Source organism: Calonectris borealis, chromosome 9 (genome assembly GCF_964195595.1).
Source record: "Calonectris borealis chromosome 9, bCalBor7.hap1.2, whole genome shotgun sequence".
Taxonomy (NCBI): domain Eukaryota; kingdom Metazoa; phylum Chordata; class Aves; order Procellariiformes; family Procellariidae; genus Calonectris; species Calonectris borealis.
In genome coordinates this window covers 3,371,304-3,393,064 of record NC_134320.1, presented here as the reverse complement: position 1 = coordinate 3,393,064, position 21,761 = coordinate 3,371,304, and the positions used below count along the sequence as shown (strand labels likewise).

The 21,761-nt window shown below is 47.7% G+C and overlaps 1 protein-coding gene across 4 annotated transcripts in view; it reads right to left on the bottom strand.

Moving 5' to 3' along the window:
• Positions 1-21,761, bottom strand: part of INPP5D (inositol polyphosphate-5-phosphatase D) — a 55,645-nt gene that overhangs the window by 13,177 nt on the left and 20,707 nt on the right. For all 4 annotated transcript variants that reach the window (XM_075158001.1, XM_075158002.1, XM_075157999.1 and 1 more), the window contains exons 3-14: positions 14,845-14,995; positions 12,511-12,682; positions 11,110-11,250; positions 6,207-6,294; positions 5,369-5,449; positions 5,119-5,190; positions 4,720-4,843; positions 3,515-3,621; positions 2,872-2,974; positions 1,944-2,140; positions 1,048-1,165; positions 456-552 (exon numbers count right to left, since the gene is read on the bottom strand). In XM_075158001.1, coding sequence (XP_075014102.1) covers positions 456-552; positions 1,048-1,165; positions 1,944-2,140; positions 2,872-2,974; positions 3,515-3,621; positions 4,720-4,843; positions 5,119-5,190; positions 5,369-5,449; positions 6,207-6,294; positions 11,110-11,250; positions 12,511-12,682; positions 14,845-14,995 — 1,451 coding nt within the window. The remainder of the gene's footprint in view (positions 1-455; positions 553-1,047; positions 1,166-1,943; positions 2,141-2,871; positions 2,975-3,514; positions 3,622-4,719; positions 4,844-5,118; positions 5,191-5,368; positions 5,450-6,206; positions 6,295-11,109; positions 11,251-12,510; positions 12,683-14,844; positions 14,996-21,761) is intronic.

Here is a 21,761-nt window from a genome sequence, read left to right as displayed (position 1 = left end):
GTGCCCCAGGGCGCACCTCGGCTCCCGTGCTCACAGTGCTGCCTGCAGTGGGGAGGCGGACAGCCCCCTTCAGCACATTCTTCTGGGATGGGAAAAGCCTTCCCACATCTCTCCAAAACACTGTAGATGAGGGAACTGTTTTCCTCATGTGCTGGGCTTGCATGACAAGTCACACAAGTCTTGTGCAAGACCTTTACGCTTGGCTCTGAAGTAATTTTGCTGACCATTTCACTTGCACCTATGTGGTATGGCCGTATAGCAGAAGTCCCACATTTTAATGGTGACACAGTGGGCAGGGTCTTTAGCACAGGCTGCCCTCCCAGGAGACATTTAACAAATTTTTATGGTCAGGAAAACATGCTTGTGACTGTCTGGTGGGCCCTCCTTCCAAGCATGGCCCAGAGAATTTCACCCTGGGTCAACATCCATTTTTGAGAGGGGAGGATATCTCTTACCTGTGTTTCTTTTCGCTTCCTGAAGTCAAATGGCTGTTAACAAACCCAAAGGAGGTTCCATTAAACATGAATGACACCCCCACAGCTCCTTTATTACCTGGAAAAGATAAGCCAAAAACGTCAAGAAATCAATCCACCTCCAGGCTGAGTCTAGCAAAGATAATAAAGCACCTAGCACATCTTAAGTGAAGTGGAGGATAGGGAAGAGAAATAAGTTGACTTAATCAGCACAGAAAGAATTAGTACATACAGCACAGATCGTGGTAACAAATTTTCTAAGGATGCTAAAAAAATAGTTGAAGGGAAAGAAGTGCAATTTCCTTGTGAAATCCAAGAAAGAGCAATCCAATAGCTAGTCAAAGGTGTTTGCTGGGAATATATATATGCGTGTTAAGTACACACACAAATAGATTTCCTCTCTTACAGGGTAAGGTATAATCAGTGCTAGTGGGATATAACTTTAGTAACAGTAGTGCCACATAAATGTAGTCAAAGGAGTCTTGTGGAGAAAGAGCTGTTCCATTTCAAGGACGGTATTGGCACAGACTGAACAGATCTCAGTCCTTTGGACAAGACTGGGTCTGTTCCTCACCCAGCGTGTTTGCGATGCCTGTCTTCACGTTGTCTGTGCAGATGTGGCTGATCCGGTTCTCATGTTCTGGCTTGGCCAGTACAACAATCCTGATGTTCCAGAGGGTATGGATTGCTATCTGCAGGGATGGGAAGGTTAGAGGTTATATTTGTGCACATACCTGTGAGCTGCGCTGTAGCTGCAGCCTTCCTGACTCCTTCTGTAGTACACTTCTCCTACACAAATTTTCTTCCTGTGCTCAGGATCTGCTTTCAGTCATTTTAATCAAAGGTGGGAGGAAGGACCTAGCTATCTTCTAGTTAATCATTGGATTGCCTTGCTTGCACAAAACACAGTTTATGAGAGTCATAAGTCCTGCTCTCCTGTGGCCTTCCAGATACGCTTAGATTTGTTTCTTGACATCACTGAAACTCAGGAATGTCCAAGCCTGGTCTTAATAAGGTTCAGTTTCTTTTATGATTGTGCCTGTGTGCTGTTACATCCTATTTTGAAAGTGCAATAGCCTAGGGTGAGATCTAGGCTACAGCTGGCTCAGAAAGTTTTAGTCTCCTTCTTTATGAAGGTCAAAATACCACCAGCACTTGACTCAGGTGCTCAGCATCTGTCCCTTGCTCCCAGGCTGGCAGGCAGAGGAGATTCATGGCAGGGTCCCTGCTTTGGCAGCGGGGGCGTCACTGTCCAGAGCAATATGTCCATCCAGCCAGCTCCAGGGGAGGATCTCGTGGCGTCCACAGACAGATTCAATTCACTCTCCCTCATCCAAATGCAATGACAATAAAGGGAGGGAAGGAGAGGAGGTGTAGGCAAAATGCCACTTACTCCTCTGCCTCTTTTATTTGCACATGTACTCTGCTCATATGCCTGAGTTACGTGCAATAGCTGGAATAACTCCTCACCACTTTGAAGCTGATACTGGTGATTTCCTGCAGGGATTGCCTCAGGGTCTCCAGCCATTCCTTCTCCCCTTGGGGATCCTCCTGGGTGCCAATCACATAGATGTCATGAGGAATGTAGTCAGCAGTGTCATCACGGGTCTTCCCCTGGCCCTTGGAGAGAAACCAGGAGGTGATCTTCTTTGGGGGAGGTGCAGCACCTTTTATTAACAAATCAAACACCAAAGTCAGTCAGAGTATGTTCTGTGAAACCCAGGATACAGGCAACCCATGGGGGCAGAAATAACAGGTTTCACATTCACTCTGTCCCCTATCAGTTTCGTATCAGCCAGGGCACACTGTTCTAAGATGACCCCACCCAACTCACTGATGAAGGAGCGACTCTGCCTTGATCATCTTCCTCTCTTTCATTAGCTTACCAAGGCCAAGGCTAGCCAGATAAAGGTAGGGAGCTGTGCTCCTGGCCTGCCACTGCCTTTACCTTACCCCTTAAGTATGACTGAGCACAGACAGCTCAGCTTACAGCAGTTGAACCAGGCTTTTCTCCCGAAATGGGAAAAATAACCCTAGTCAGGTTCAGAGGCAGCTGACTTGCAGTTATTGGAATTGCTCCTGCAAGGCTTTCTGCAAGGTGGAGGATAGCGTACACTGCTGCACCAGCTTTGTGCCAGCCACAATTCTCTGTCACTGGAGTAATCCTTCAGTACCCATCAGGGACCACTTTATGGTCCTTTGACTGGAACCATGAAAAGTGTCAAACCGCATGCAAGAATAAGCCTAGAGATTAGCTCTTCCCCTGTCCCAGTGGAAGACAGCCCTGGTGTACAGATCTGCTACAGAACAAACACAGTGTCTGGAGCTCATCGTGGCAGGTGAGCACGCATTTTGGCAAGTGTCTGAAGGAACGCCCATGTCAGAAGGGAGCCCATACCCATATTCCAGGTCCCAATGAAGATGGTGATCATATCAGGCTCTGGTTGCTCCGAGTGTTTATTCTTCATCTGCTGCAGAAGTTGGCAGAACCCTTCTCTCTTCTAGACAGGGAGGAGCAGAGACAATTAACGAGATGCTTAACTCCTCCAACACGACCTCTTGAAAAACTAGCTGAACCAGGAAATTCCCAGCACACTTGAAGAGCAGATTAGCTCTCCACTATCCTGAAACCTTCAAAGAGGCTGTCTTTCCTGTGGTACTTTCTTAAGCACTTAGCTTGTGCAGTACTTTAACAAGTGCTGAACTGGTCAGAAGAAAGCCTAGACTTCCCTCTGGTTTGTCTATATGAACCTTTTTGCCGCTACCCTCACACGACTCCTTGCCTCTTCTCACTGCTTGCTGACACTCTGTTCTCCTGCCTCAGTGACAGGACCTAGGTATGTTTGCCCTCTCCAGTATCTCCCTTTACACAGTACACTTGCTCATTTTCTGGATGTTTCCAGAACAAAGGAGAAATTTCATTTTTGCAAAGCTAACCACCGTCCTTCAACAGTTCCTCTTTCTGCCAAGAAATGCCCCTTATACCACTCCCACCCCGGTACCTGCTCCAGGCTGGCAGGAAGGAAACATTGTGGATGTACCTTGGAATCAGAAAAAACATATTCCTTCCGCTGCGTTTTTTCTTTTTCTGTTTCCAGCACAATCACCAGTTTGTTAGGGACCTTCTGGGACTTGATAAGCTGCAAGACTAAACAGAGACTGGGTGTCATGAGCTGCAGTCACTGAAACTAGAATCCCACCAAAACTAACAGGACTCTGCTCGCAGGCTCAGGACTTACACAGTCTTTTATGCCTGAGGCTCATTTTTCCCCACATAACTACATTTTAGTGTTGCTTAATCCTGTTCTCTACAGGAATAGATTTGGACTCCGAAGTGAAGAGGACCGCCAAAACTCATTCCGCCTGGAGCTCTTGTCCATACCAAGCCCCACAGTCTGAAGCAAAGCCTTGGCTTCCTGCAGGAAATCTCTCTGTATCCTGAGCCAGCCTACATATATTCCCTCCCCATCTGTGAAAGCGGAGGTAAAACCTCATTTGGTGGTAAAGGTGATTCCTCCCCATCTAAAATAGCAGCTAAATAATCATGAACACCAGCTGGAGAAAGCCATACATGAAAGCTAATCTTTTCAATCACTGTCAGCAACAGGTTGATTTTCTAGCAGGAGAAAGCCCAAGGGCATCATTTACTCTCTGATAAATCTTACCCTGTTTGGCTTAATCTCAGTGAGCTGCGGGTCCAGAAACACAACAGAAAAAAAGGGAAGTTGTTTGAATTGGGCCTTCACAGACCAAACTGGCATTGCTCATCAGTAGAGATACTGATTCACATACAAAAAACCAAGGGGAAATTCACTGAAAAATGTTACTGAAACTGAGTATCTGGCTTTTTACCATCAAAAATCATCACAGAAGTCAATATGTTCCTGCAGAATGTTTTTTTCCAGTGACACTGCTTTTCAGTAGAAAATGGGTCTATTCCCCCAGCTCTGTGGGGAATCTTCTATCAAAAGCCGCTCCCTTGCAGTCCTGCTACCACTGTCTTCATTAAGACCAGGAGGCCAGGTCTAAAACAATCTGTGAAAGTTGGTTACCCCATTAATGACTCCCTGCTGTCTGCAGCTTTGGGGATAGCCAGTCTAGACTGACTGGAGCCTTGCACAACACCCAGGACCTAGCAGAAATATCTGTGCTCTGCACCAAACCTCAGTGGGGCCAAAGGGAACCCCTCCCCATCATCCAAGGGACCGAGAGTCTACTCCAGTATTTGTGCCCTTAAGCATCTTACTTTTCTTGTGGGTATAAAACTTGTCTTCTGGACCATCCTTAGCTCTCTTGATAATCAGTTTTCCCATTTCCACATCAACCTTGAGATGTATTTTTGAGAAAATTCCTAGGGAGTCAGCTTTCACCTATTGGAAAAGAGAGATTTTTTCGTAAGCAATCTTCTGCACTTCAGTCACGTGTATTACAAATGCAACACTTGCCTGAATTCAGGGACACATATCGTCGTTATGCCAATCCTACTAGACATCTCTTAAGCATTTGCATGGTGCTAAACAGCATCCAGGAATAGCTGTTATCTCTGTGGCAGCACAGCAAAGTTCCCAGGAGCTGAGATACTGACACAAATCTGCATTACTGTCTTTCCACATTGTGATCAGCATTGTTAAAGAAGTACATTTACCTCAAAAGTGACAGGGGGGATAAGGGAGCGTCGGTGTGTTGAATCAGGACCTTCAATCAGCAGTGTTTTCACCTGTAAAAGAGTTGATGTATACCAAATTGCATTTGGTGATTCTGCACTACGTTGAGAGTAATGAAGTCAGAGCAAAGAAATCTTACTGTAGCAGAGGACTGCACTGATGATGAACAAGAAGCATAACTAGAGGCAAAAGATGACAAGAAGATAATATAAAATAGCTTTAAAACTCTACCTTTTCTTCAATGGAAGACAGCAAAGCAATCAGCTGATTGAGTTTCAATACAATATTGACTGGACTAGCTTCACCGAGCATCTGATAACCGCAACATAGAAACAAAAAGAGAGAGAGATATGCATAATTACCAAACCCGCAGAGCATGGCCTGGAAGCGCAGCAGTCTCGCCCCAGGAACACCTCGCACACAGAGCAAGGAGCAGCACTTGTGCCTCTGCTGCTCTAATCCCTAACAGGCGGCACAAGAGCACAGAGTTTGGCTGAACATGCAGAAGTATGGGTGGGTGGAAGGACAAATGTGCAACCTTGTCCATAGGTTAGAGGCAGCTGGGCATGCAAGGGAGTCAGCTTGCTGCTGCGGGGACAGGTTTGCATGACCAGGTCCAGGGCTCAACATACAGAAGTCCTGGAGTTTTGGTTTTCTGGGCTGCTGGCAGGGAGGGGAAGATCATGGGACTTAAGTGGGCTGGGGGAAGGAAGGATTTGGCAGTGAAACATCCTGGAGTGAGGTTTGTGGAAAGAGAAATGTGCAGTCCTAGCCTACAGGCTGAGGGAGGATGGGGAGATGGAAGTCCTCAGGCAGTTTGCTGCACTTTCCTCTGGGGCAGGAAGGGGGAGCAGGCAGAGGGGACTATGGGATAAGTGAAACTGTGGGATATAACTCACTGTGTGCCCTCTGCACTGCAGCCAGAAAGAGGCTAGAGAGAACAGAAGTGGTAACTGATCACCTGAATCCCACCGGTCATTGCTGTGCAACCAGAACCCTTCCCTCCCGCCGAGCTGATAGCCACCCGCACTCCTCTCTCTTCTCCCTTCCCACCTTCCAGCCAACTTACTTGTGAGCGCTGATGGATACCAGGGTGCAGCTGCTGCTCAAACACCTTCTGGATGGATTCCAGAGATGGAAGAGTCCTAGAGGCTTCACTGGGAACAGAGACACGGCAAAGGTCTAAGGCTGCGGTCGGGTCCCTGGGTAGGTTAGCACTTGGTCTCTTTGGACAAAGCCATGCAGCAGAGACTACGGGCATACATTCACACTACGCCTGCTCTCGCCATGTGTCATCCTCTTGTCCTCTGCTGCTAACTGCCCTCTGAGTTGGTGGGATGGGTGATGAGAGCATTTCTCAGCTGCCTTAGTGACAATTGCAACGAAGGCAGCTTAGAGTTAGGCAGCTGGCTTTGCCTTGCAATGGCTGAGGCATGGGCATACTGGCTCTTCCTCCGGTTTTGCTTTGGAGGTGGTAACTTCTTAAATCTCCCTAGAAAGGCGAGATGTCCCAGTCTGGGCCAAACCACAGAACACTCTGTAAAACCAGCATCAACCCAACTATGCCAACCCGTAGATCAAAGCACACTCAAAAATCTCAAAGCCCAGCAAAGTTGGGTGCCTGTGAATGCCCCAGCAGCAGGAGCAGCTTGGTTTTGCACAGTCGCTGCGCAGCTGCTGAGGCTGATGCGGGATGCTGGGGACAGTGGGCAAAAAGGAAACTAATTTTTAGATTTTTCAGCTCGCATGACAAGAGGGGCCAGGCGCAGCGAGGGGGTGGAAGAACCAGCCTTTAATCTCTTGAATGGGAGCCATTCACGGGTTACAATGAGATTCCTTCAGCATTTCCCAATTAGATTCCACAGGATGCTCATTTGTCAAAACGCTGTTGTATGAATTTGGCACAGAAGCCGTGCTCCGATAATGACAAGACTTATCACGGAAAGAGCAGCCAGGGAGCGCAGGTCAAAAGGAAGGTGATGGTGGGGAGCAGTGCTAGGATGCTCGCATTGTGCCTAGTCAACAGTGGATATTAATGATTTCCCTCACTTTCCTAAGTCTGTATGGACCGGATTTTATTCCCTGTTTGCTGAGGAAAGTGCTCCAAAGCGAAAGTATGCCTGTCTGAAGATTAGATATTTGTCTAGGTGCTGAACCACGAATGATTAATTGTCTAAATTAAGCACTCATGTTTGAAATTTTAGTCTGAAAAACCTGCCATGGGGCACACAGAAGTACAAGACACTTATAGGAATCTGGACCTGCTAAACTTAGTCCTCCAACACCTCCAACAGCTTTGGATCACCTAGGGCCAGTGTCACTGCAAATGGCTCTGGCCTCAAACCCAAGACCCCCATTGATTTCTGCAGCCATGGAATCAGGCCCCAGGACGCTGCAGGCAGTTACAGGAGCATTGGGTGAAGTTCAGCTTGAAAAGAATAAAAGGATATTTACTGTGACCAAGAGTGCAGGACGTGTAGGCCATCTCTCAAAAACACAGAGCAGCAGCTGCTTGAAGCAGTTCAGAAATTATTTCATGGGAAAACTGCCCTTTCTTTACTGTACGGTGCAACGTGTAGCATGCATGTCAGGATGGGGGAAGAGCATCTGCAAGTGTTCAAACTCAACAAAACCACAGTGGTTTTAATTGCACTTATAACTCCTTTTGTTTTCTTCTCTTGATAGTATAAAGGAAATATATGTAGTGATCTCCATTGAAGTGTCAGAAATCCGTGTATCCACATACGATTGCACAAGTGCTGGTATCACAAGTGCTTGAAAAGCTGCCTTAAAAAGCTCTATATGGAAATTATCCAGGGCGGGAGAATAAACAGGAGCATGCAGAGCAGCGATTGATGACCAAATGAGGGCTTCAGACAGTAGCAGGCTGAACAGGCCACTATTAGTGTTTTTCACTTAAAGCTGGTAGGGAACTCTGAATGAAGTCCACTCTCATGGGTAGTCCCCGCTCTTTGCTGCACTGGCACCAAGCTCTCCATGAGTCAGCCTTCCAGCGCCTGGAGGATTCCCCTGACTAAGGAAACCCTTGTACACCAACTTCTTTTAGCACTGAACGCTTCACAAAAGTACCCATCAGCCTTACAAGTCTCTGTTTTGTTTCGGTTTTAGTATATGAGCTGCCAGAGCGAACAGCCTCTCCCAAGAGCGGTTGCCCCGTTGTCCCCTGGGCTCTGATAAGATGTGCCATGGCTGTCCTGACCCCCTCGGCCACAGTTAGCCGTAGAGGGGTAGTAGCAGCTTCCAGTAGAGTTAAAACCAGCTTTCAATGTCTCTAATGCACATTGGGGTCTGGTCCTTGCTGAATTAATCAGGGATCAGTGGTGAGGAGGGTGAGGGGAAGACATCACAAGCTCTGCACTCCCGGTTTGCTGTGGCCCAGCTGTGCTTGAGCTCCTTGGTCAGAAATGGGTCCTGCACCTGTCCATGGATAATACGCAAACTGCAAAAGGCACAGACTGTTCACAAACAGTTGGCCCAAGTCCTCTCCCAACCCCATGGTTCACTAGAAGCTCTTTTCTTCTCCCAATCACTGAGCAGCTCCAGCACGCATCCCCTCTACCTTGCTAACGTTGGCAGTCAGTGCTTACCCACAGCCAAAACACAGAAGTGAGTCAACCAAAGGGCATCAGGATGCTCATTTTTCACAGTGACGGCAGCATGTCTGAGAGTGACCCTGAAAGATGGCACAGCTGGGCTCCAGGAGGTTGGGAGAAGCCAGAATACAGCATCGCAAAAACCTCAGATTCACAGCAAATCAGTGTGGCTCACAAACAGCCGGGGTCAGCTCAGCCACAGCGAGTGTCTGCCTGCACACTCGTAACCCTCGGCAGTGCCAGGAAATTCAAAGCAGCTTCAACGCCAGTGAAAGAGGTCAAGCTGTGCCAATTAACATTTCTTCTTGTTGTTTGTTTGGTTTTTTAACCTATTCTTAAATATTGTGAAAATAATGAAATTTAACATTATTAAGAAAAAGAGGACACAGCCACTGAGAAGCAGCCTAGGAATTACCTGTACGTTCAGCTGGAGTCCCTGCGCAGCTGAAGAAAGCTGAGGTAAATAAAAACTAAATTTAGGTAATGCCACTGATTAAATTTGAGTTCAGAAGTCTGATAAGGGAAGTAAGCTAAAACCCCAGACAACCTCGGAGATTAAGACTGCAGAAAACAGTAAGATACCCAAGCATCTGACTATTAGCCAGCTGAAGCTAAGCAAATTGTTTGGTTGGATGGTAGAGGTTCATGGGACAATCCGAATAGAGGGGGAGAGGTTCCTCAGAGAGATCTGCCTGGGACTGAAAACAGCCTGCGGTTCTGGATCTTCACGAAAAAATTGAGAAGGCAGCTCCACCTAACTGAAGTAATGCAGGTATGGGGAGAAAATGCTGGGGAAGGGGGGCAGGGAGAACTGCACGAGGACATACATTTCCATAGCTACATGCAGCCACCAGAAGGACAGAGGGCAGGCAGCTCGCCCTTTGCTGTGTCTGCGGTGGTGCAGTGCCCATGTGCTCAGCAGGCTTCCACCAGCAGAACTCCTTCCCAGCTCTGCTCTAGGATGATGCTTTGTGAAGTCCAGTCACCAAAAAAATCTACAGAAAATCTGGCAATGTAAAAGGTGTCCTGGCACTTGAGAGGATTGTGGACCTGTTGCGTCTCCCTTCTTGCCATCCCATGTACATTTATGAGGAGTAGGGTTGTGAAACCCAGAGAAGGTGAAGTAGAATAAGAAGTTGGAAATGGAAAAAGCCAGCCATCGTCAGAACAGCAGTACCGGAGGTATTTTAGTAACACAAAACTCTCACTTGTGATTTCATTAGATTTTAGTTTCCATTGTTCAGGTTTATTCTTAGCTAGCCACCTGGGTCTCCCCCTCTGTGGGCGTAGAGAAGCAAAACCCTCAAGCAGGGCGCAGAAGAAGGGCAGCTCTTTGCACAACCCGTCCTCAGTCCTGCCAGGGGCTTGTCTGTGGGCGGCTGGCTTCTGGCAGGAGCAGGGCTGCATAGTCCTCCCCCCTTGCCTGGTAAAACTTGCACAGTGCCCACCGCTTCAGGGGAGTAATCGTGGTCCCAAACAGCTGAGCACCTCACTCACTCCCTGCCTTCCTTCCATGGGCTAAAGCCAAGCAAATCAGCAGTATCCACCCCTCATTTTAGCCCTTTCTTCAGCCTTGGCGAGCTCTAGGAGAACAAGATCAGGCCAGTAGCACTACCAGCCTTCTACTGGAGAGAAGGATATTGCAAGCCGCAGATGCAAGTGTGGAAGTATGTGCCCTCTGCCACAGAGTGCTCCAAGATCTCTGAAGTGCGGACTAATCTCCTCCTTTGCTCACAAGCAGGAAGGGGGGAAATCACATCCTTCCACCAGAGGAAGAGGGAGCTCTGCAAGGTTTTAGTTCCCTATCAGAGTTTTCCTATTTGGGACCTGGAAGGGCTATAAATAGGAAAGGTAAAATTTGTAGAGTCTAGGCTTGTTTCTCTTTTCATTTGAGCTGGACTTCACTGACATCAGTGGAATCACTCCAGGTTCACAGTGCATTAGTGGGAAGGAAAATCTGTGTTTAAAACATAGCTATACACACCAATATATGCTTGTTTCCATAAACAACTTGTGCTTGACAATTCTGTGGGTATCATTTATGTATTACCAAATGATGCAGTTAATCGGTTAGTGCATTTTTTGTTTTGTTTCTTTCTAAACAAAGTATAAAAAAATAATACTCCACTGACTGAAACTACCTACGGGGAAAATTCACTGTCAGAGCTATGTCTTTTATATAGATTTCACATCTTTGGACCAGAATCATAGGTCATGAGATCTAAATATAATGTTTTTGAAGGTAAGCCAATTTCCTATGACAGAAATGCAGGTTCTGAATGCATGTACATGGAACCTACGTTAGACTACAGTGTTACAGCATCATACTCCAATCTCTGAAAACCAGCCTCTAGTTACCTGAAGAGTCCTTTGCAAAGAAGTGTAAGTAGTTTCTTCAGTTGAGGAAGATTGCTTGAGCCAGTCTGCACCATCTCAAAGTCACTGATGATGTGAACTCGCAGGTAATCCTGGATGAGTTTAAGATGCTCATCGGAGACACTGTGAAAGAAAGAGACAGGTCAAAAGCCAGCTTTTCTCTCTGCTCCCAAATATTAGAGAGCTTTATCATTTTTCTGAAACTTCCACTGCCAGCACAGACAGATGGGGGGCCTTGGATTTCAGTGTAAATATGCATTCTCAGAATTGGACCATGGATCCCCCACCACACTGCTGACACCTTCTCCTCTTCCTCCTTCCCCACCCCAAATCTTCTCCTCCGTGACTGCTGAGCTACCACGCCAGGGGAAGTCTTGTGATGTCTGGCTTTGCCAAAGCCATGGTGGGATCATTACCCTTGGCAGGTAATGCCAGGCTGCTGTGAGGGCAGCAGCTCCGGGGCTCTGGGGAGATGAAGACTCCCTTTCACCTCACCAAGTCCCACTTTGAAGGTTTTATTCCAAACAACCCAAAACAGTCTTAGGGGGTCTCAGACCACAGAGCTGTATGGGATGCTCCCCTCCTCTTTGTCTCTGTGGTGCCTGGAGCCCAGCACCACAAGGAGGGATGAACCGGGCAGACCGTATGTGCTGCCTTGTGCCCCGACAAATGCAGAAAGTCCCAGCTGGCTGCTTAGCAGATGACATGGTGCAGGCAGCTGAACAAAACTGGGTTTATCCCACTCAGCCAGCTGCCACAGGGCTACCACAACAGGACCTGTGCTGCCACGTGTGACCACTGTTTGCTCACAGCCTCCCACTGCCCTGCCAACAGGCATGCCTTCTGATTTTATTTTTATTTTATTTTTCAACTTTGCAGATCTGGTCATTAAATGTCATGCGGCTTCCTCTAAGGCTTCAGTGCATGTCCAGATTTGACACAGCCAGCGCGTGGGACAATGTGAGTCACACCTGTAGCTGGAGTAGATCAGTAAGTATGAGTACCTGGAACTCCACACACAAGTTTATTCTTTTTGAGGACTGGCTGGTGCTTTCCGATACAATCTGTAGTTTAGGCACGCAGCTAATACACCAAGTTCTCTCAGATATTACCATCCTTTATATATTAGAAAACTATACCTCAGTGGAGAAAGTCTATTGGTGATTTTAATACTTCAGAAAAGTATTTTTTTCTAGATGACAGCTGGACTGTATAGAGTAGCCAACGCACTGTAGATCTGATTCTGTTCTTCATTTGGTAGTACAAATGAGGAGTAGCTTCGCTGAATCAAATAGGTCCTCAGCTGTCCCAAACAGAGAGGCCCAGAAAGCGCAGAGCTGGGCTGAAGGCTGATTCTGCAGCCCTGTGACTTGCCATCCTCACCTGCTTGTGTCCTGGTGCTGCAGTCGCTGGAGTAGTGTCTCAGGAAGGGACAGTTTATTAACATCTGCTACCCTGGAGTTTTCAGGGAGAGAAGATACTTCCTTTGTCTCGCTGCTCGACAATGCCATGAGGATGTTGCGTGGGGGCAGGATAGGAGGCGTGGGTACCAGGTCTGGCAAGGAGGAAGGGAAAGGCACAGTCATCCCAGCATGGCAATTTGACCTCCTCCCCCTCACCCACAGGCAGGGCAGAGTCTGCACCACAGTGGCAGTCACTGCAGAAACCGTCCCTTCTGAAGGGCCTCTGATTTCAGAGCTGGAAAGCTCAGGGCTCGATACTGGGCCGGCCCTGTTCCCAGGGATGTCAGTGGTGTGAGACCAGCGGGCTGAGCTGCAGGGCTTGGACCTCATGTGCAGGCAGCGAATGCCTCTGCCTGGCAGTGTAACCTCATCCTAGTCAGTTTGACTGTCCCATCTGCACAGCAGCTATGAAGGTTAATCAGTTACTTTGAATATAACACTTGGAGAACATAGCTGTACCTCATCCATATCATTACCATTATCACGGAGATCTGCTACTGGGGCAAAATGGATGGAGGGGCATGATGGAAAGAGCACCAGAAGCTGCTAATGGAAGGAAGTGAACAGCTAAAGTAAGCAAACACAGACTGAGAAAACAGACCCCATAATCCAATAGAGAGGGGCTGAGTATCCTGCCGTGTGGGCATCATTTGTCTCGTGGGCATCAAGTTGGAAGGACAAAGGGTTTTCCTGCTCTGTCTACTGCTGCTCAGCATACGTCCCCCTCCTGGGAGAAGAGTGGGTTCATCTCCACTTATCCCAACCATGGTTGCCTTTCTTTTCATACCAATTGCTCCAACACTTTGTTACACCTGTCAGATGTAGCTGGTTGAGTTGTGAGGTTTTGTTTGGTTATTTCCTAATGGTGGAATTTTCATTACAAAAAGATACCCAAAACTGATCCATCGCTCCTGGGCAGAAGCTGTGATTCACAGAGCCACCGAAGCACTGAGCAATGGCACGGCTGGGTGGTGCATCTGCAGGGTATCTGGGTGGGTATCTGCAGGGTATCTGGGTGGGTATCTGCAGGGTATCTGGGTGCTCATCTTCCACCTCTGCAATTCTACGTGTAAGATGGCCACACATCTCTGGGCCCTACATGGCTCCAGCACGATGGCACCAAAGTGCCTTAACAAAATATTAAATTTTGCATGTAAACAGCCCAGCCCCAGTGCTAATATCTCTTCATCTAAAGGCTCTTAGTCTTGGCTAGAACTTCATTCCCTGCTGCTCGCCTCTCTGTGTATTATTTTTGCTGTAGTTCCCTCCCCCGCCCTGAGAGCTGGAGACTCAGTGCAGCTGGCCAAAAAACAGGAACATCTTTCCTGAGCAGCTTTGCAAAATTTTGTTTCTTCATAAGAATTGCATACCAAAATCTTTCAGCTCGTATTAGAGATCCATTGGATTGCAAAACTGCACACAGGCACATCAATCTGCTTTAGTGCACATGCCCTGTCAGTCTGTCACAGGACTATGTCCTTCAGACAAGTTTTATTGTAGTGCTCATCATTTCCGGACAGACGTCAGAAAGGACAGGAAGGATGGGTCTGTGGGCATGACCTTCCCCTGGGATTCAGGAGAACAATGACAGATCCAAGGGATGATCCAGGAAAAATCCAAGGAATGATCCAAGACCAGTGAGTGTCAGGAACCCACAGTGACATTTCACATAGAATAGTTGGGATGATGCCAACCACACTTCTTCATCATACATCTGCCTCTATGCATAGAGTTAGACTGTCTGCCACTGCGGGATCTGTGCCCTCTGGTTATGGCTCTTAGAAACGTCGATCAGAGCAGATGAGGGGGCTTGAGTTTCAGATGACCCAAGACCCACAGGCACTGCAGAGAGATGTGCTCCAAGTCTCTAGGGGAGCATCTCTACTGCCGAGACCGTAGCCCTACAGATGCAGTGCAGGGAAAGGGGTGCAGAGACATGTGAGATGGCTGGACATAAACCAGCTTGAGTCCAGATGAAGGACAACAGGTTAGTCAGCCCTGCACCTGATACAATATACTTCTGCAGAGAGTCTCAATGTATTCCCTCAGGTGAGCTAAACTGATGCTCCAGATGCAGTACCACCCCAGAGCCACGAGGACTCCCTGCCTCATGGTATTGCCAGCTCAGGTCTCTCTATGCCCTGCTCCGTTTTATCGCAGGACACGCTCTAATCCCCCTGCCTGCACTGCATATCTCCAGTCCAGAGTAAGTGTCAGGGGTCTGCATCACCAAGTCACATCATGGGCTTCTTACCAGCATCCTCCTCCGGTTCATCTGCAGCCTCCTCCTCTTCCCGTGGCACTGGATATTTGAGGTGCCATACCAGACCCATGTTCTCCCTCTTGTAAAATTCTATCAGTTCCTCCAAGTTCTCGAAATACTTCACGGGAACACCCTCTGATGCCTGAAACAAAACACAGAAGCTGTCATGGTCTGGGATTTCCTACCACAGAAACACTGCTCCTCACAGAAGGAAAAACAAAGTCAGAGAGAGAAAAAAACCCACTACTGCTGTCCAGAGAAAGCCAGCCCAGCTCTCACTGCCCATCTGACCACAGGTCTGTGCAGAACGACTGCTGCAGTACAAACAGAAACAGATACGCGCACACGTTCCAGCCAGTGTCAGCAAAAATGGCAACCTCAAAGATTCACTGAAGCCAAATGGAAGAGCTCTCTCGTTTGATTCAGCGTGCTTGGCTTCAAAGCAAAGGAAGACTTTAAAAACAAAGAATTCTCCCGGATTAATTTTTTGCATTCCCTGTTTTACTGCGCACAAACCCCCTGGACTACATTATATTTTGTGGTATCCAGGAAGAATTTTTCTGTGAAATTGCAAGATAAGCATGTCTAAATTTAGATATTAGCATCCCTTCCAGGATTCAAAGGCTCAGAACTAGGTTCAAATGAAACAAGCTAGCAAGGTACTGTCACGTAAAAAAATGCTCAGATGAAGTTTTAGGAAGCTGAGGCTCAGGACACAGCTTGGACTGTGAATGCATCAGGCATGACACCAAGCTTGCCAGCTGAATTTTAACTGTGACTAAACCTGTTTCTAGCACAGCCCTGGCCACTAATCTCAGGAAATGGATACTTGTAGAGAGCTAACACAGGGATAAGGTTTTAGAGGTCTTCAGAGGCAAAGCTTCAGAGCAATTAAATCTACGCATCGGTGTGAACAGTAAATAGGCTACATTCACCAGGCAGGAACAGCTGCCACCCCTGCAGCTCTGCCCCGTTGCTTCAACCAAGGGCCCTCCCAAGGACGGAGAAATGATTTGTCATGGCTCAGCACAGACCTCCTGACCAAAAAAAAAGCTCTGCATTACCTCCAGAACCATCCAAACCCAAGGCAACAGCAACATGTAACAGAAGCTCTGATCACTCTTCGCGAGGGGTGCTCTTCCTGGACGAGAGGTTTTCCCAGAGAAACCAACCCAAGAAGGGCCCGTCTACACGTGCAGCAAAACGTCAAGGAGCAGGGGCAGAATGGTGCAGAGCAGATGTTTTCCAGCCCCACAAGACTGTTGTTCTTGACTTAAAAGAGCAACACTGGGAACCGTTCACATCTGGGGATACAGCAGCAGTGGGCAATCAAAAGGAAGACCTGATCACCCTAATGGCAGGCTTGACTTCCACTATTTTACATGCATAAAGCTAAATTTTGCACAGAAAACATGGTTAGTTAATAATGAATTACAGCTTTGCCTCCAATTTGAAATAACTTGTTACGCAGCCACACTTTAGACATTCTGCCTCTGACTAACAGGCAGGACATTTTAATTTCTTTTTGGATTGCAATTATTGGCTGTAAAAATTAACATACACAAAGTTTTAATACAAGTTTGAACAAGGTTATTTACCTGCCGTTTGTGTTTGCCCAGTTTCTTATTATCTGTGAACTTTTTTGTTTAAAAGACAAATGTAGGAAAGCCAAGAGATTAAACAGGAGAAATGCTAGCATAAACCATAGTGAGCAGTGCACAGAAAAATGTCTTCAGTGAGTCCTAGCAGCAGCAGGATTTCTTTTTAATTTTCTAAAGAATAAAATCTCAGGCCAGAAATTAGGACAGTGCTTTCAATACTGAACCACATTTGAAGCCTTCAGTGCCCTCAGGCCTGCCATCAAAAATACCTTTCATTTTTAACTACACTTGCATGTCTTTAAAGGCACAGCAAGACACATTTTCATAACAAATGTGCGTGATGTTTCTGACAGCTCTGCCTGTACAGCCTCCTTTTCTGTCTCCCAGGTGTTCCTGCATTTATCAAGATTTATTGTTCTCCAACACTGGAAAGCGTTGCATTCAGCATGAAGGCGATGCTTAGGCAAACCCTGGATTATATTTTTGTGAGGCCAGAGGTGTTGAAACAAATTGCTGGTTAACACTTCACAGGACTGTAACAGTGTAGGCAGATCCTGCTCTGTCAGAGCAGCACAAACCCAGCATAATCAGAATGACTTCTGATTTACACCAGTTAATGCAAATAGTGTCTTGGCCCTCTGCTTCTTGATGCCAACCATGAAGGCTGGGAATCGGGGAAAACCATCAAGGAGAAAAAGCACTTAGCTCTAATGCATCATATGAAAGGATCCTGAAGTCACGGTGCTGCACTGGGACAGACCCGGAATAGTTCAGCCAGTTGCTTCCATGTTTCTCTGTTCACCTTCCCTGCAGCACCTTCCTCTGCTCTGAACCCCCCTTTTTGTGATTATTTATGCAGCTGTGCCCAGCAGAGCACACTCTCAGACCCTAAAACACATCGAGCGTAAACACGAGGGTCAGGGTTTGCCATCTGCATCCTTGCGAAGGGAAAGCTTTGCCATCAGTGCTCTCTCCCACCTCTTGAATTACTGCAGCCTACCCTGCTCCTCCTCTTTCCAAACTCGTCTTCACACTCCTACTTCACTTTCCAAAGATGTCGCTGTCTGCCGGCTTCCCCAGAACCCCCGGGCTGATGACTGTCCCCGCAGGCCTCCATCCCGCCCCCGCAGAGCATCCCTCCCACCCCCGTGCCCAAACACTGTCTTCTCAGCCTTGTTTTGCCTCTCAGCTCCTGCTCTCCCAGGGCACCTGCAAGAAGACGGATTGCCCTGCACAGCTCTTTTCAGGCCAAATGGAGCCTTGATGTAAGTGGGAGGAAAGGCTGAATTAGCACTTTTTGCTGCCAAGGATAGTTCAGTCTCTGAAATGGTGCTGGTCTCTGTGGTAACCAGAAAAAGCAGCATTTTATAGCGGGCCTCCTTCCTCTAACTCATTGCACTGCATTTCAAGAGTGGACCGAAGCCTGTGGTCCAGCTCAAATTCCCCGGAGTGGTCATAAGCCCCGGCTCACATGCAGGCTAGCAGGACGCACACGCAGAGAGGCCCCACCATGACATACCCCCTCTACCCTGGTAGCTTGGCTGGCTGGTCAGGCAGCCAGCCCACCACCTCCAGCCACCTTTCTCGATAACCCCACCATCTCCTCTCTCAAGGATAACTGGGATTTGTGGCCACGTGGAGGAGCTGGGCTTTGCACGCATCCGAATCCAGCCGCTCATTCCCAAAGAGGGGCAGTCTCCATCCCGGCAGTGCCAGATCCTCTGACAGCCCCCCTTCCCCAAGCCCGTTCAGGATATAAAGGACCAACTCCCCTCAGCACACAGTAAAAATAAAGGACGGCGCTTTACTATTTTAAGACAGAATTCAGCAGAGAGCTGAACATGTGTCCCGAGCAGCTGCACAGAGACAGCAAGAGCTGCAATAAGGAAGCGGGGAACCGGTGGGGCCCGGAGCTCTGACCAGCCGTGGCCAAGCAGAGGGAAGGATGGGGGAGCCTCAAACCTGCTCAGCACCCGCTCACGGTGGGGAAGCTCAAGGGCCCTCCCCCATGCCGCGAAAGCCACAGCGGCGGCACTGCCTCGCTACACATCAGCTTTGCCACCACGAGAGCCTGAAAGCAAAGATCGCTGGATTACTCTCACTCATTTTCTTTTGTATTATAATTGTTATTATTTGCAAGGACCTCAATAGAGGAAGCGTCTGGGAAGGGCTGTGCCCCTCCAGCACAAAGCAGTGCCCAATAACCCTCTCTGCCTGTTTGCCTGCACTATGAAACAAGCTCCTCTCGGTTCAAGGCACCCCCCAAATTTCCCCACTCCCCCCAAGAGAGCAGGGCACGCTGCTTTGCGCTGCCTCCCTCTGCACAGAGGCACAGCAAAAGCTATATGTTGTTTGAATTGGGAGAGAGAACAGTAAAAGCAAGACCTTGCTGCACTTGCTTCTCCCCTTGGGGAAAGGATGAGAACAAAGCCTGCGTGACAGACGTTAGTCACATTGTTCGACACATAACTGATACCACCAGTGATGAGTGAGCCCCTCCAAATCCAACAGCCCGTAACTTTGCTACCAGTCGCAGGGCAATAGGACCATCCCCCAGGCTGCGGTGTGTTCCCAGTCCAGCGGTGCCCAGGACTGCGGGGATGATGCCTGCGTAGCATCAGTTTAACGCAGAAAACTTGGTCCAGTAATGTTGCAGCTAGCGCTCAGGTTGCTAGATGGGCCAACGTGAAGGCTGGTCAAACAATTTTCACTGCCAGCAGGCCAGGAAAGCAGCATGTAGCTGGGACATATGCTTTCTTCACACTTGAACTATAGGTTCAAGGAGGTTAGGAAGGAAAAGCAGTGGTGGATAGAAAAATACTGGCATTGAGTCAGTCCGCATCTGGCTGCGGAGCACATTAGCAAAAACTAGACTGATGGTGCACTCTGAATAAATGCCCTTGAGACAACCACACTGGATGACAGGAGCGAGGCAAAATGGAGCCTAAACTGTATGCAACTTGCTCCGGTTTTTGAGACAGGGAGCAGATGCGGAACGGGGCACTGCAAACAAAACCAAGCAGGACGGGGCAGCGCAGAGCAAGCTGGAGCCACCCGAGCAGAGCACAACAATGAAATCCACTTCCCGCTCCCCACCCCGCCTTCATTTAGTAAGTAACTATTTCCTTGGGGTTATCACAGGATAGATCTTGTTTTAATTGCGAAGTGAATTGTTTCAAGTCATTAGAAACGTGGATGGCAAGTGTCATCTCCACGGCAACACAGCACATCCCCAGAAACGTGTTCACAGGACAGCGGAGCTGCGCGGAGGGCAGGCTCTGCTTCCACAGCAATTCCTCTAGCATCAACACCGGCACTTCAGCTTTGTGCTGACGATAGCCATAACATACAGAAAGGAAACACCGAGTCAACATACGCAATATAGGGAACAGCCTGTAAAACAGCAGAATTGCACAAAGGAATCTGGATAATAGTGAATCAGAGACTGCGTAGCAATTTTACAGTGGGAAACTGCATCAGAGAAAGCCTGTCTTTCTAAGATCTATTAATGGGAGTGTCATATGAGATGCAGGAAGAAACTCTTTTGCTGTACTTGGTGCTGAAAGGCCTTAGCTGGACTGCTGTGTCCAGCCTGGGGCACCACTTTTTATGGAATATGTGAAAATACAGTAGAGAGCCCCAAGGAAAAATTACAAGGACAGCTGGAGTTGGAAAATGTGATTTACAAGGAAAGTTTGGAAGAAAGGGACTGGTACGGTCTGGCAAAGGGGCAGCCTGGAGACATCACAGCAGCAGCCTTACAAGTTTTAAATTCTCTTATAAAGAAGATGGCAACCAGCTGTGCTGCAAGTCCCCCAAGGACAGCAGATGTGGCTGGCTTACTTTGCAGCAGAGGAGGTTTAGATTAGATCTCAAGAACCTTGCCAGGCAGAGACAATGAAGTCAGGCTGCACAGGGAGAGTGTGTGTCCACGTCTCTGGAAGTGTCGCAGGGCAGAGTACCCAGGCATTCCTCACAGCTGGCTAGCGAGCACCCGATCCTGCTTCAGCCTGAAAACAGGGCAAACGCTGGGCTCGGAGACCTCGCAAGGCTTCCTGCCGCCCCTAATCCTGTGACTGTAGGAAGCCCTGCGCAAATCTGCCTGCTGCCTCTTTGTCCAGATCCTGCTATATCCTTGAAGGACACTGGTAAAACTGAACATGACCATGCTTGTCATGACCAGCCCAGCCATTTCAACTGCATCCCAAACCACAGACTCTCAGATCTTCCACTTCTGACTCCAGCCCTTTTGGCTGGAAACCTCCTTTCCCACAGGATGTCCTGGTGTCTCCTGTCCTCCAGAAACTGTCCTCAATTCTGCAGGTCCTTCAGTTATCAATTTCCCTTCCATCTTCTGTACACTCACTGTACAATGGTTTAACACAACTAGCTACAACTTGTTCCTGCCTTCATGCAGAATAGGCTTCTGAGTTCTTCATTTCATGAAAACAGGTATGACTAAAGCCTTTAATCACTAGTCTTTGGTTAAATCTTGTGATCCTCTTTCCAAATTCATCCACCTAAACTTTTCAACAGGTTCTGTATGGCTGAGATCCTCTAATCTTCCTTTCTATCTGGTGTAAAAAGGCCAACAGGGCCCAACCTAAGTCTCCTCTTCTTCATTACCTCCAAGTGATGCCATCTGGCCAACAGAACACCTTGACAAAGATACTCAAAATATGGGTTTGCTGAGAAGCAGCTCTGAACATACCTTTCAGAGAAGTTGCAAGTGGAGTATAAAGACGTAAAGTTAAAAGAGATTTAAAAGATGTAAAGCCTACGCTAAGCCAGGCAAGGAAGTGGTTAACTTGGGGTTCATTACAACAATTGTATAAATAGATGGCACAGGAAGTCTGGGGCCCTCAGAAGGAAGAGGAAGTGTTTTCCTTTCCTGAGCCAAGGCGCAAGGAGGAACTAGGAAACTGGTCATCTGGTTATATTGCTTAAGGCCAATCTTTTCTAACCAGAGTGCCTTAAAACAGGTATTTAAACCCATATATAGGCATTTCAGTAACAGTCAATAAGTTTTCAAAGTTATAAAATTCTTGCAATACCCACCAACTCGAACGGGAGCTGAAAATCAGGTCACTTCTACTTTGGTGCGAAAGGCTGGCAGGAACTTTTTTCCTTTTAGATTTGAAAAAAAAATTCTTAGGCTTCCTGGTTTGGAAAAAAGTTGTCTTCAAGACTGTCTGTTAGCTAGGAAGTCTAGGTGGCATTTTTAAATTTACTTCTGGCTCTCATGTAGGCAAGCCTTTATATTTCACTAAAGAGCGGAACACCTAAGAGCTAAGAAATTCCTGGTAA